Consider the following 14,700-nt stretch of genomic DNA (forward strand, 5'->3'; position numbering starts at 1 on the left):
TGCTTTTGAGAAGTTTTCAGTCACCAGGTCTTGCAGAAAATGTCTGAAAGGTTATGGTTAAGAGAAAGTGAAGAAGCTCTGACTTTGTGGACATTTTTTTTCTCTCTTTTCTTCTTTCTCCACTCCTTCCGTCTGTGTTTTTCTTTCTCGGTTTTAATATTTTAATCGATAACATTCACAAGTGGTAAAATAAAACAGAAAAACCCGGACAGGATGCAAGAGTGAAGAGTGTAACTCCTTTCCATCCTTCCCCTGCTGCTGTGAGGGCATCTCCGTTACCAGGTTCTTGTACGTCCCTCCAGAGTTGTGGGCATTTTCTTTGAAATGTGAGTAAGAGGTCGGAATTCTCAGCCTGGGATGTGGTGGTGGACAAATAGCATGGCCCAGCTTCTCCCGGGCAGGGTTGGGTACTAAATGGTAAGGGATGCTGAGATACTTAAAGCTTTCAAAGGATGCTGATATTCAACAGGAGGACTGCTTGCACATGCTGCTCAGCAAGACCCACAGTGAGTGTGTTGGGTTCTGGGCACCAGTCAGCCTCATCTGGCGCCAGCCTGGGGGTAACACTGCCCCATTCCTCATGTCCTGCGGGACCAGCGCTGCAGGACTTCCTGAGTTGTTTTTCTGCTTCTGCTCTTGCCCTTTCGGCCGCTCCACACTCATGCAGCCAGAGTGACCTTTCAGAAATGTGAGTCTAACTGTGGCCCTCTTGCTTAAATCTGGCATGACCCCCATGGGCTGGGGATGAGGCTGAGTCCTGGCGTGACGGGCGTGGCCTCCAGCCTGTCCCTCCACCTGCATTTCTCACCACTCTCTCTACTTGCTTTCCCCTCACTAATCCTTTACTCCCACCATCAATTCCTCACCTCGGTAAATGACACCACCACTTGGCCAGTTTCTCAGGCTAAAAATTTTGGTGTCATCCTTGACTCCTTTCTTTTCTCACAACTGACATCTTACTTGGTCAGCCTTTCTGTTGGCGTCACCAAGACATATCCCTAATCCGACTACTTCTCACCTTCCCGCCTACACCTTGTTGGAGGCCACCTTCCTCTCTGGCTTCTCTCCTGGTGTTCGTGTGTCCATCACACTTACCTCCTTGTAGTCACTCTTCTGTTCTCAGCCTCACCGCACCCCCAGGGCATACTAGCCTACTTAGAAGGAACTCCAAAGCCTGACTTGCCTCTGAAACCCTGGGCGATCTCAGCCTCTACTGTTGCCAACCTTGGTGCCTCTCACCCTCCTGCTCCCTTCCCCTTTTCAGGCGCTCTGGCCCCTTTGGCCAAGTAACGTCTGTCTCCAGACCTTTGCTTTTGCCCTTCCTTATGTCTGTAATTGTCCCCAGGCTTATGGTGGCATGGCTCGCTCTTCACTTCATCCAGGTCTTTGCTTCAATGTCACCTCCTCAGAGAGCTCCTCCTTGACCCTTTACTGGTTAATAGCCTCGGCTTTCTTTGGTTTTCTTCACAGCACTGAGTATGTGACATTATGTAGTGTATTGATTTATTATCTGTCTTCCCCACTAGGCTCAAAGTGGGAATACTGCCCCTAAGGTGAGCACAGAGTAAGCACTCATTAAATGTGTGTGTGATTGTTTAGTCTCTGTTTATATCTGTTTCCTGATTTATGGATGGAGGACCCCAGAGGGGAGTACAGTAAGTATATGGGCAGCTGTATCGCACCACAGAGCTTCTGTATTTTAGGGGAGATTTCTCATTCACACGCATAGAACTGATTCTCAAATACATATTGCTGCTGTTGTGATTAAAAGACTGTGGTTAAGAGTTCACTTTTCATAGTGGCTTTATCTGTTAGTTTTTCAGTAGCAAGCACCAAAAGTACAATGATCATTTTGTAAGGGTCCACACAATACTTTGACCTTGAATCAGTCATATTCCACACGGCCAGAAATCTGTTCTGCTGCTGCTAAGTCGCTTCAGTTGTGTCTGACTCTGTGCGACCCCATAGACGGCAGCCCACCAGGCTCCCCCGTCCCTGGGATTCTCCAGGCAAGAACATTGGAGTGGGTTGCCATTTCCTTCTCCAATACATGAAAGTGAAAAGTGAAAGTGAAAAGTGAAAGTGAAGTCGCTCAGTCGTGTCTGACTCTTAGCGACCCCATGGACTGCAGCCTACCAGGCTCCTCTGTCCGTGGGATTTTCCAGGCAAGAGTACTGGAGTGGGGTGCCATTGCCTTCTCCAAAATCTGTTCTATACCAGGCCTATTCCCCAACTTGATTTGAGAGCAAGGTCCTAGGTGTTGTAAACAGCTGTAAGGAAGAAACAAGAAGTCTGCCCACCCAGCGATGAATATATTATTTATTTATTTATAATTAATTTTAAAAATTAATTATTTTTATTTTTAATTAATTTTTAAATTAAAAAATTGTGTTTATTTATTTTTAGCTGTGTTGGGTCTTCATTGCTGTGTGGGCTTTTTCTCTAGTTGTGATGAGCGGGGGCTGCCCTCTAGTAGCAGTGTGCTGCTTCTCGTTGCGGTGGCTTCTTTTGTTGCAGAGCACAGGCTCTAGGCTGTGTGGGCTTCAGTAGTTGTGGCTCCCCGGCTCCAGAGCACAGGCTCAGTAGTTGTGGCTCCCGGGCTCCGGAGCACAGGCTCAGTAGTTGCCGCTCCCCGGCTCCGGTGCACAGGCTCAGTAGTTGTGGCGCACGGGCTTAGTTGTTCTGCAGCATGTGGGATCTTCCTGGATCAGGGATCAAATCCACGTCTCCTGTATTGGCAGGCGGTTTCTTCACCATTGAGCCACCAGGAAGCCCAGCAGTAAATTTCTTAAACTTCATAGGAGAAGACATGTACAGGTGTAATTTCAGGGTGTGTCCACGTGCCACCACCCTCAGGGAGTACTGGACAGAGAATGATCAGACCCCACGCATGTCCCCCATGTTCTGATGTTGTCTTTTTGGTAGCAAGGCCCTTGATCTGCACATACTGGTACAGTGGGTTCTAAACTGCCACAGGTGCTGGGATACAGGACTGCTTTCTGCAGGCTCAGCCAGCCCTTCCTGCCCAGACACATTCCTAGAGCGGTGGGGTCAGGGAGACGGGTGTCCACTCCCTCTTTCAGAAGCATGGTTAAATCTTAGAGGTCGTGGAAGTTGTATAGTTTGAAAAGCAACATCAGTGTCACATTTAATTTTATATTTAGACATTATTTTTAGATTTAAAAATCAGTGTTTTTTTCAGTGTTTTTTTTAATAACACAAATTCAGCAGAGAAAACAGTACTAAACCTTGGCAGGGAGCGTTATATAGAAGGAAGCAGTGATTTTCAGGGTAGGGGCCATTACTCAGTAGAAGATAAAGCATTTGGGGGCTGTTGGGAAGGGCTGAGTCAGGTTTGTGGGTTTATATAAAGTGGAAATTGATTCTAAAAGTTTGAGAAACACAAGCTTAATAGAAGAGCTGTATTTGCTGGGCAAGGAGGCAAGTTCCATAGGGCTGGTTTTGTTGATATTTGCTTCTCTGTCATGTTGCCTGTTGATATTTGCTTCTCTGTCACATTGCACTGAAAAGGGACGGGTTGTCACACCGGGTAGGTTGGTGGGGTTGGGCAGGGAGGTTTCACGTTTGCAGGGCTGGCCTGCTGTGAACTTCCGTTTCCTTGGCCCAAGTTTGTGTATGCCGAGTTGTGTCCAGGAGCCACCAGTATTTCTAGAAAATCAGGAATGCTGATCCTTGTCACTGCTCTCAGATGCCTCCAGGCCTCTGGATGGCTGTGTTGTGTCCAGGCCTGTAGCTGGCACAACTTCTAGGAGCCAGGGACTGTGGTTCATTTAGATCGGCATCTGGTGATTGGCCAGTTGTTTCCTAGCTTAATGGCTTCCCTATGTGCCACAGTTTGGAAATCCTGCCTGCAGTTTAGTGCTGATAACCTGGGTAATATTTCATGTTTGACAGGTGCCCATTCGACTCTGAGATAGAGCGGTGCTCTGTGGACCCACTCAGAGCTTTGGGCAGGCCAGTCATCTGGAAGTACATTTGGGGTTTACCAGACAGTTGTTTGATATAAAGTGCTTCCCTGACAGAGAAAATCGCTCTTACTTGTTCTTATCCAGTATCCTCTCATCTCTTAATGTTAGTTGGGCTCTGGGATTTTTCCAGATTACATTTAGAAGGAGTAATGAGATTATTACAACGTCTAAACAAGGTTCAAGTCACCAAGTACACTTGAGGTGCCCAGCATGAAAAGATAATGTGGAAACCATCTGATGTGGTCTTCGGCCTAAAAATATATGTAGTCTGCATCTGTTTCCTGGTAGCAATCATTCGCTGAGTGCTTACCACGTGCCAGGCACTGGGCAGGCCCTTTGCTTACATTACCCAATTGGATCCTGTAACAAACATGGGAAGTAGTTCCATTGGTTCCAGTATGCAAGAGAAGGTCATCACCAGCTGGTGTGGTGGGTCCAGGCCCTGGATTTGGCCCTGCTTGGCTTGACCCGAGGTTCTGCTGCCTGCATGGTGCTGAACTGCCTCTTAGGTCCTTACCCTTGGAGGTAGCAGTGTGGAACTTGGTGCCCAGGGTAGCCATGCTCTTAATTTTGAGGTGATTGGACTGTGCCATGTTGAGGACACTCCATAGATGCTGTTCTGTTGATACTGGGGGGTCTGGGATTCAGGTTTCATTGAACTGAGTAGCGTGAATTTCCTGACACAGTGAGAAACCTTCCTCACCTCAGCAGTCTTTTTGCACATGTTTTGGATCTGAAAAGCAAATGAGATGGATTGTATTTTCTCTGGTGCCACCGACCCCCCTGCACCCCCTGCACTCCTGTCAGCCTTCGAGACCCTTTCCCCTCCTCAGGGTAGCCCGGACCAGAGTGGCCTGGAGCACAGTTGGAAACGACCCCGTCTCTGCATGGGACTGAGTGTGGCACCTGTACCTTGCTTCTTTCTTATTACAGATATCGTTAAATGTTGAAAAATGTTCTTTTATAAAAGCATATGAAATGCACAGGTTTATATAATCTAGGTGAATCCAGATAAAGAAACAGAGAGCTTCCAGTATCTTAGAACACCCCTGATTGCGCCTCCTCCCATCCAGAGAGAACTGTTACCCTGAAATTTTTCATGAATCATTCCCTTTTCTTTACAGTTTTACCATCTGTATCAGTTATCTCTCTCTGTCAGCCAACCATCTCAGCGCTTAGTGGCTTGAACCATCAGCAGTTTTTTGTTTCTCCCCGTTTCATGGGTCGCCTGGGCAGTTGTTTTTGTTCCATGAGGTGTTGGGGGTCATTCCTGTGCCAGCATTCAGCCAGTAGCTGGGCTGGCACCCTGGCATTGTCAGCAGGGGCATCTCAGCTCTTCATCGGGGGCCTGTGCACAACGGTGTCTCCTCCAGAGCCCCTCGTGTGTTCTCTGTCCCCAGCAGGAGCACCTGGGCATCCGCACAGCAGGGCGATGGGGCTCCAAGCAAGCAAAGCAGAATCCTCCAGACTTCCTAAGGGCCAGGCCCGGGATTGGCACAGTGTCACTGCTGGTCAGAGCCACACAGAGCCGCCCAGATTCAGCTGGAGTCTCGTGGCAGGTGTGGCTGGATGGAGGGATTGCTGGCCGCTGTCTGTGGAGACTATGCCCACCGTGCCTGTGTCCGTGTCGCCTGTTTGGAACCATGCTGCGGGGCTTCCCCAGGTCCCTCATGTTTTCATTCCCAAATGAATTTCTTGTGAGGCCGCCAGGGCTCATGTCCAGCCAGGCTGCTCGTCCTCTGGGGAGCATCCCAGCTCTGATGACGCGGTCTGCCCCAACAGTCAGGGCCATTGACCTGGCAGATGGCGATATCACGGAAGCTGCCTGTTTGCAGGCAGGAGTTGGTCGGAAACTTGAGGGCTTTGGGCTTGGTGGGCTCTGCAGTGTTGTCCTGTGTGAGTTTCTTCTTTCTTGGAAGCAGCTTTAAATAAGGCCCACGTGTAGCGCGCTTGAAGCAAGGTGAAATGAGGAGGAAGGCATGCTTATGCTTGGCAGAGGGCACCGCATAATATGGCTGGGCTGGAGGAGCTGCACTTGATCCCGGTCATGGGTGATGAGAGGTGGGATGGCTGCTGATTTTACTTTGTTTAAAGTCTCCTCAGATAGTGCCCCCTCCTTACATGGACTTGGGACTCCTGGCTCCCACCACACTGCCTGCCCCTGGAGCCCCCACGTCTCTCTGTGTGCCCCTTGCATTCACCTCTCTTTTTGGTCCCCTTTAAGCTTGCTCAGATTCTGATAGGTTCCTTTCACTGTAGAGCAGGGGTCCCCATCCCTTGGGCCACAGACCAGTATCTGTCTGTGGCCTGTTAGGAACTGGGCTGCACAGCAGGAGAGTGACCGGTAGTGAGCAAAGCTCCACCTGTATTTACAGCTGCGTCAGTCACTTGCATCCCCCGCTACGCCCCGGCTGTGGAAACATTGTCCTCCTTGAAAACCAGTCCCTGGTGCCAAAACGGTTGGGGCCCACTGCTGTAGAGTATGAAAGAGGAGACGGTTGGAGCACTGCATGCTCAGTTCACCTAAGTCTGGAGGTGGGGTGCTACCTGGTTGTAGCTCGACCCCTCTGAGGGGACACCCCTCACTGGCTCTGGGCACTGCCTGGGGGAGAAAGGGGCTGTGGGAGCTTTCTTAGGCAGCAGGCTCTGGGAGATGAGTGGGTGAGCCTGGAAGACTGCCCCTGGGCTCTGCACTCCACTGCCCCTGGGGGTTTGCAGTTATGAAACCCACAGCGCTGCTGACAAGTGACAGCGTTTAGCACTTGGCAAGCCCCCCAGGGGCCAATCACAAGATGGGGCTTGTGAGCATGTATGTGTAAGCACTGCTGTCTGTCTGTGGGGATGGTCTTTTTTCTCCTTTTTCCTTCCTTCCTTCTAGTTCCTCTCCCTGCTTCTCCCTCCTTCCCCTGCTCCCTCCTTCTCTTTTATCCTCTCCTGTTTTCTGTCCCGTCCTTTTCTTTCTTTGTCAGAACAGATGATCTTTTAGGACTGTTTCTCTTGTTGGAACAGCTCTGGAGGCTTCAGAGGGATTCCAGAAGGCTTCAGTGTTCTGACACCCACATCTGGGGAGGAGCCCACTTCTGGGCAGGCATGTCTCATTGGAAAGCTGTGGTTAGCTTTAGGTGGAAAACATTACTCAGGGCACACAGCTGCTCCTGTGCGTGTGGGGGTGCTGGAGCTACTGGGTCATGGAGCACCCTCTCCCGGGGACCTTTATCAGCCTTCCTCCAAGGCCTCTGCTGGACATAAGCACCCGCCCCTATACCACCCCCCACCCCACCCCACCCCCACCGCACCGTCCCCCATCCCCCACCAGGAGTCCTGGGCTTCAAGGAGCCCTTTCCCCTAGAAGCCTCGGGGAGTGTGACAGCCTGAGGGCTTGTTGCAGCCCTGGTTCCAGGGAAGGCTAATAATCACCTGACCTTTAAGCCAGCTGGTCTCTCCACACTGTTGGCCAGGAGTCTTTTCTCACGTTTATCTTCCTAACAAGTCAGATCACTTTCCGGCTGGAGGGTTCTGCTTTCAGCTGGCTCCAGCCCAGGGGCATGAGAACAACTCTTTGCCTCTTGTGTGGGGGTGGGAGCCAGGGAACTCGTGTTCAGCCAGCACTCCTTTTCTGAGCCTGGGAGCTGCTTCCTCCTGGCTCCTAGTGAAGGTGAGAGAGCCAGGCCCCCCACCAGGAGGGACTGGTTTGGGTCTGATTGGAAAGTTCTGAGGGGATGATTCTGCAGCTCATCGAGGAGGCCCTTGTGGTCCTTCACTCTGCACTTGGGAGGTGTCTCATCCGAGGCTCCCGAGGAAAAACAGGGTGAGCTGGTGACTGGAACTCAGGGGCTGCCCATGCTCACATACACACATTTGTCTGCTCGTGTGGCTTTTAACACAGCAGGGAGAAGACAACTCAGAGGTTGCTTTGGCCCAGGCCTGTCCTTGCCACCCACCTTTGGTTCCATTTACACCTGCCTGGTATGTACCCCCTTCAGGTCTCTGGCCTAAGTGCCCGGCCTGTGTGTTTAGCCCACAGGCTGGGCACTGGTTCTTTTCCATGTCGCCAAACTTCTCCCTTGCATCCCTTTAGGTCACTAAAGGGAATGAATGGGAACTTTTCCCAGGGATTGAAGGCCTTTATGGGGTAGCCCGGGCAGTAGCAGCCTTTGCTCCTGCGGCCCTGTGGTATGCCGGCTGGTTTGTTGCCCGGCAAGTTGTTCAGCCACCTCGAGTCTGACCTCTTGGCTCCAGAGCTGGCTTCCAGCTCTTCCCTCCGTATACATAAGAACCTCGGGCCACAGCCACTTCTAATCTGAGTGGTCCAGGAAGCTGTGCCTCTGGCTGGGAGGCTGTGTGTGGAGGCTGGGGCCAAAGGACAGTCCTGGGGATGCTAGGGGAAGGGAAGGGGGATTTTCAAGTCTCCGGCAGCAGCAGTTCTGAACTCATGACTCAGGGGCTGGCACCCCGTGGCACACGGCCTGTTTTCACTTTCTGGCCCCCTTTACTTGATGGAGCCCTGCCCACCTACCCGGTGACTTGTCCCAGTTCAGCAAATACACCCCTCCACTTTTGATAAGTTTCCAGACACTGTGGAGTGGGTGGGCTGTGCATCCTTCAAAGCTGATGGATCTGTGCCGGCTGAGCCACGTGCGTGGGGGCTTGGCTTTCATCATGTCTCATCACAGCCAGACAGCCATACATGGTCACTGTGCCTACAGAGCTGCAGCGTGGTGACTCAGCCCTGAGAGGCTGATGTAATGGGGGGAAAACCGGAGCCAGAGTGTGGTTACTGAAACCCGGAGGCTGAGAGCCACCCCCTCACCCCACTTCTCCACCCCAGGGTCACCCTCGCCTGCCCAGGAACCACCTAGGGCAGCTCTGAGCAGACCCAGGTCTCAGAGCAGAGGTTCCAGAAGAGCTGGAAGAGAAACCACTGCCTCTTATTGGGTGCCGGGCCAGGGTGTGACAGCCCAGCCTGGTTGGGTTTGTGTGATGTGGTCACAGGAGTGGGCATGGACATTTACTTGGAAATTTGTTCTTTCTTGAAAGGAGAGCCTGCCTGCTTCTTTTCCTTAGAAAATACTGATCTTGAGAAGGACCCAGGTGTGGTATTGAGGGGGAGGGGAGAGCCATTTTAGATTCTTATTCAGTCATGGCCTGTGCAGTTCAGGGTGATTTGGTCCCAGGCCATGCAGTTTTTGTGAGCATTTTTACTTGAGATAGTTGTGAAATTTCCAGGCAGTAACTAAGCAAGGCCTTTGACAGAGAAACTTCAGCCAGGCCGGCAGCTCTTGGGTTAGGATCAGAGTTCATTCTTTCTCAAGGGACAACCTAGAGAGGTTTCCAGAGGTGGAGAACACACCAACTTTATGTAATTCACTGAGCCCATGAAGTGGGGAAGAGCAGGAATCATGGCTCCTAACCCCCGAAGGCCAGGTTTGCCGTGGACAAGGGGACTTGCCCAGAGCCCTGTGGGTGCTGCAGGAGAGGGGCCGGGCCTGATGCGGGCCGCTGGAACATCTGCCCTCCGAAGGGCATGTTTCCTGTGTGCACGGCACACGGAGTAGAGTGAAAATAAAGCAGGAAGGTTTTCATGGAGCCCAGTACATCCAGTTGAAAGATCTGTTGTTTATTCTAAGATTCTGTCATGCATTCTGTTTGTAAAAAAATGTTAAGCAACCGTTTTATTTTTTTTTTTAAGTGCTGACAGTAATCAGTGTTTTGTGTTTACTTGGTTTTTGACTTTTTAATATCATTTACATGCTGAGACATGAAGGTGACTGTTTCGTGTTGGCCGCTTCATGCTTTTTGGGTTTTGGACCTTCCCTGGCCAGTCATTCTAAGAGTCTAGAAGCCAGCCCCTGGTCGGTCTGGGCCTGCAGAGGCACGTGGCCTTTGTGGACTTGGTTCCATCCTCCCTGTCCCCCTGCTTCTTGCCCTGGGGTGTCGGGATCGCTGGTGGGGCCGGTTGGTGTCCTTCCTTGTGGTAACGTGGAGGCCTGTGGCTTTCCCCAGCCATGGATTTTCCCCAGCACAGCCAGCACGTCTTGGAGCAGCTGAACCAGCAGCGACAACTGGGACTTCTGTGTGACTGCACTTTTGTGGTGGACGGCGTTGACTTTAAGGCTCATAAAGCAGTGCTGGCAGCCTGCAGCGAATACTTCAAGATGCTCTTCGTGGACCAGAAGGATGTGGTGCACCTGGACATCAGTAACGCGGCAGGTACCCTGCTGGGTCCAGGGCCGAGCTTGTGGTGGGCCCCGTGCCACACACGGCCCTCCTTGAGCAGCAGCTTCTAGCTGTGGGGGACGAGGGGTGGGTGCCAGACTTCCCACACAGGACTCGGCCATAAGTGCGTGAGTACCAAGTTCTTACCATGATTGAGGGGCCTCTTTTGACTGGGAGTGGGGTGGTAAGGGGAGAGTGGCAGGAAGGCCTCATGATAAGCTTCAGGACGAGTGAACACAGGACAGGCTCATCAGAAGCAGCAAAGAGCAGGAAGGCTCTGAGCCCTTGGTCCCTTTCCATTGCTGAGTCAGTCTTTGACCCACTATCCCAGTGCCTTGATGGCAGTGGCAAGGTTTGGGGTCTGGAGGAGGAGTGTCAAGAAGGTCTTGGGATTGAAGAAGGAGCTTACTCGTCTTAGGTTCAGGTTCCTAACCCAGAATGACGTGCCATGCTGCCAGAAGTTTGGCCAAGGTGTTGTTTCCCCATTTTACAGATGCGGAAACTGAGGCCCAGAGAGGTCAGGTGACTGGCCTGGACGTCAGATAGAGGGTTGTTGGCTAAGCCCTGATGAAAGCCAGTGGTGACGCACTCTGTCTTCTGGTGATGAAGCGCAGTGGCTGGGTGGAGGGTGCTCAGAGTGGCCGTTCACACCCTCTGCCCTCTGTGGGTGTGCTTCTTTTTGGAGCCTACCTCTCCCCTGGCACAGGAGATGGGGGAAATGGTGGCCTGCTACTGCCACTCTGCTTTTTATGAATCCCTCGATCCTGCTATGGAGTGGAGTGACTGGACAGGGTGTTGGTACCAGGTCTTGAGATGGGTCTGTGACAGATGTCTGTGTCCTTGGCAGGCCTGGGGCAGGTGCTGGAGTTTATGTACACAGCCAAACTGAGCCTGAGCTCTGAGAACGTGGACGATGTGCTGGCCGTGGCCAGCTTCCTGCAGATGCAGGACATCATCACGGCCTGTCACGCCCTCAAGTCACTGGCTGAGCCGGCTGCCAGCCCTGGGGAGAATATGGAGGCCTCAGCCGCAGAAGGTAAGCTTCTTGGCAGGCTGTTCCTGAGCAGGTGACTCTTGAAGAGAGCTCTGCCCCTGCCTCTGGGTCAGCGTCATATGGCCTCGCCTGCATTGTGGGGAGCTCGTGGGGAGGAGCTGCAGCAAAGTCTGAGAATGCCTCTCAGAGGGGCCCTTCTGCCCTCCCTTCCTGAGGGCACTGGGCAGCCACGCCTGGCTCAGGGCCTTTGCACCAGAATCCACTCCTCCAGCAGGCCTCCTCTCCCCCCACCTACTCCTGCTCCTCTAGCTCCTCAGGAAAGCCCCCGAGGCCCGATGTGGGCCAGAGTCCTCCTGACGCACTTTGAGAAAAGCACACTCCTCTGCATGTAAGCAGCAGTCTCTGATTAGCACCATTTCATGTGTGAGATCTGTTTCCCTGACCAGTCTGCCAGCCCCACGGCTATTACATCCCAGGCCTAGCTGGCAGTCTTGGCATGATGTTGGTACCTGTGAAGAGTCTGTTGACTGAGCCAGCCGACAAACCACTTCTTAGGTATATCCCAAGGGAAGGTCTGGAAGAGCTAGCGAGTTCTGGGCCACTTCACCCCTCCCAGTGGTGGGCACTTGATGGGAAATGGCAGGTCTGTCCTCTTCCATCTCCAGTGGGTGATAAGAGAGCCAAAGAGGAGAAGGCTGCTGCCACTCCACTGAGCGAGCTGGACCCGGCCAGGAGCAGTCCGCCCACGGGCCCAGGCCGGGAGCCCAAGGAGGAGCGAGGTGGCCAGGCCGAGAGCACGGGCAGCGGTGAGTTGCCATGCTGAGGATCCAGCTGGCTGGCCATCACCTGCCTGCATTGTGGGCTCCAGCACCACAAGTGGCTTCCTCGGGAGGCTCTTGGGGGTGAGGGGACACAGGCCGCTGCATCCCTTGAGCTCAGGCTCCCCAGAACAAACTGTTGGTTTTTCTGGGGCATCTGTTAAAGCCAGAGCAGAGACTCAAACAGCCTGAGCTGGGATGTGCCGCCCCACCCAATCTCCTGGGGCCACAGCCACTTCCAGAGGCCTAGTCCAGGAGACCCATCCAGCCCCTGGACAGAGGGCCCCAATCCAGCCCTGGATGCCCCCACCCCCACCACAGGTGCAGAGCAGACGGAGAAGGCAGATGCTCCCCGGGAGCCTGTGGAGCTCAAGCCAGACCCCACGAGTGGCATGGCTGCTGCTGAGGCTGAGGCTGCCTTGTCAGAGAGCTCAGAGCAAGGTACCTTCCACCGGCTAGGTCGGCCCTCACTTAGGTCAGCGTCCCCCACTCTTCCTGCCACAGCTGATCTCACTCTGAGTCACTCTCTCACATCAGCTTTTGGGCCAACATCATCTTTCCTCATTCCTGAACTTTGATGTATATCCTGGCCTTGCTTCCTCGTAGCACAGAAGTATGGCTGTCGCAGTACTGGCCCTGCTGTTTCTCCCTGAGCTGAGCACCATGGGGGAGCTTTGCTGCCCCTGGCACCCACCCCTGCCCCTGCCCCCAGTGCTTTTTGGCTGACAGCATCCTTCCCACCTGGGTCGCCAGCTTGGGGACCTGGTGGACTGAGGCCTATCTGTAACCTTCAGGTAGCACTGTCCGGGTCATCAGTCTCCCTAGGCTTCCTCCAGCCCCCCGGCGGCTTCCAGACCCTGCCACGCGCTTGCGAGGCGCCCACGCAGAGATGAGCCCGCCCCCAGCCTCATTTGACACCCACCCCCCACCGTCCAACCCCCAAGATGCCTCAGTGCCTGCTCTTCTCCTGGCAGAAATGGAGGTGGAGCCGGCCAGGAAGGGAGAAGAGCGAGAGGAGGAGGAGGGCGCCGCGCCGGCGGTGGTCAAGGAAGAGGGGCCGCCACTGGAGAAGGGCGAGGCCCCAGAGGAGAGTGAGGAGTCAGCCAGCACGGACTCGGGCCAGGAACTGGGCGCTGAAGCGCGAGGCCTGCGCTCGGGCACCTACGGCGACCGCACGGAGTCCAAGGCCTACGGCTCGGTCATCCACAAGTGCGAGGTGCGCCGTGGGCGGTGGCGGCCCGGCCCCGGGCCCCGCCCGGCTCCGCCCCTGACCCCGCCCCCTGCGCCCGCAGGACTGTGGGAAGGAGTTCACGCACACCGGGAACTTCAAGCGGCACATCCGCATCCACACGGGCGAGAAGCCGTTCTCGTGCCGGGAGTGCAGCAAGGCCTTCTCCGACCCGGCCGCCTGCAAGGCCCATGAGAAGACGCACAGGTAGGCCCCGGGGCCGCCCCCTTCCTCCGCCTGACCCACCCTGGATCCCCGCCGAGCGCCCCCTCGCGACCCTCCTCCTCCACGCTCTACCGCCAGCCCGCTGAAGCCCTACGGCTGCGAGGAGTGCGGCAAGAGCTACCGGCTCATCAGCCTGCTGAACCTACACAAGAAGCGGCACTCGGGCGAGGCGCGCTACCGCTGCGAGGACTGTGGCAAGCTCTTCACCACGTCGGGCAACCTCAAGCGGCACCAGCTGGTGCACAGCGGCGAGAAGCCCTACCAGTGCGACTACTGCGGCCGCTCCTTCTCTGACCCCACGTCGAAGATGCGCCACCTGGAGACGCACGACACAGACAAGGAGCACAAGTGCCCGCACTGCGACAAGAAGTTCAACCAGGTGGGGGGTGGGGGTGGGGCGAAGGGGAGGCTGGGGAAGAAACCGGGAGGGCCGATCCGGAGGGGGTTTGCCTTCGCCACAGGACTGGAGGAAGGGTGGAACCCCCACAGGGTGCCCCGGAGAGGGCCAAGACCAGAGGCTCCGGGGAGGGAGGTGCTGGCCCTCTGACCCCCTGTCTGGGCGCAGGTGGGGAATCTGAAGGCCCACTTGAAGATCCACATCGCCGACGGGCCCCTTAAGTGCCGGGAGTGTGGAAAGCAGTTCACCACCTCAGGTAGGACCTGGCTGGCCCCCGCCACCCCACTTCCGCCCCGGCCTCCACCCCACGGCGCCACCGCGCGCCCCCCCACCCCCACCCCCTGCCAAGCCTCCCCTTGGTCTCGCCACAGGGAACCTGAAGCGGCACCTGCGGATCCACAGCGGGGAGAAACCCTACGTGTGCGTCCACTGCCAGCGGCAGTTCGCTGACCCCGGCGCCCTGCAGCGGCACGTTCGCATTCACACGGGTGGGTGGGTGAGCCTCGCGGGGGCGACGCGGGGACATGGAAGGAAGGGAAGAGCTGACATCTTGTCCCGGCTCCTGCCTGCGTCCTCAGGTGAGAAGCCATGCCAGTGCGTGATGTGCGGCAAAGCCTTCACCCAGGCCAGCTCTCTCATCGCCCATGTGCGCCAGCACACAGGGGAGAAGCCCTACGTCTGTGAGCGCTGCGGCAAGAGGTGCTGCCCTTCTGCCTACCCACTCCCCACCCCCACCCCCACCCCCCCCCGCCCCCACCAGTCCAGGCACAGTGGCATCCCAGTACTGGGTGGGCGGAGAGGCTCAGACAGAGCACAAGCCTGCTGTGTCCGGC

At 54.9% G+C, this 14,700-nt stretch overlaps 1 protein-coding gene across 7 annotated transcripts in view; it reads left to right on the forward strand.

Moving 5' to 3' along the window:
- Positions 1 to 14,700, forward strand: part of ZBTB17 (zinc finger and BTB domain containing 17) — a 28,866-nt gene that overhangs the window by 12,732 nt on the left and 1,434 nt on the right. For 3 of the 7 annotated variants that reach the window (XM_002707739.6, XM_059875592.1, XM_059875593.1), the window contains exons 3-13: positions 5,390 to 5,548; positions 9,993 to 10,199; positions 11,053 to 11,241; positions 11,865 to 12,005; positions 12,339 to 12,458; positions 12,992 to 13,233; positions 13,310 to 13,452; positions 13,549 to 13,849; positions 14,036 to 14,123; positions 14,239 to 14,355; positions 14,446 to 14,566. In XM_002707739.6, coding sequence (XP_002707785.2) covers positions 5,422 to 5,548; positions 9,993 to 10,199; positions 11,053 to 11,241; positions 11,865 to 12,005; positions 12,339 to 12,458; positions 12,992 to 13,233; positions 13,310 to 13,452; positions 13,549 to 13,849; positions 14,036 to 14,123; positions 14,239 to 14,355; positions 14,446 to 14,566 — 1,796 coding nt within the window. In that variant the 5' untranslated portion in view covers positions 5,390 to 5,421. Of the gene's footprint in view, positions 1 to 5,389; positions 5,549 to 7,875; positions 7,956 to 9,992; positions 10,200 to 11,052; positions 11,242 to 11,842; positions 12,006 to 12,338; positions 12,459 to 12,991; positions 13,234 to 13,309; positions 13,453 to 13,548; positions 13,850 to 14,035; positions 14,124 to 14,238; positions 14,356 to 14,445; positions 14,567 to 14,700 lie in introns of those variants that run through there. The other 4 variants (XM_024976829.2, XM_024976827.2, XM_024976828.2 and 1 more) reach the window with 3 other exon arrangements.

This window comes from Bos taurus, chromosome 16 (assembly GCF_002263795.3).
Source record: "Bos taurus isolate L1 Dominette 01449 registration number 42190680 breed Hereford chromosome 16, ARS-UCD2.0, whole genome shotgun sequence".
In the NCBI taxonomy this organism is placed as follows: domain Eukaryota; kingdom Metazoa; phylum Chordata; class Mammalia; order Artiodactyla; family Bovidae; genus Bos; species Bos taurus.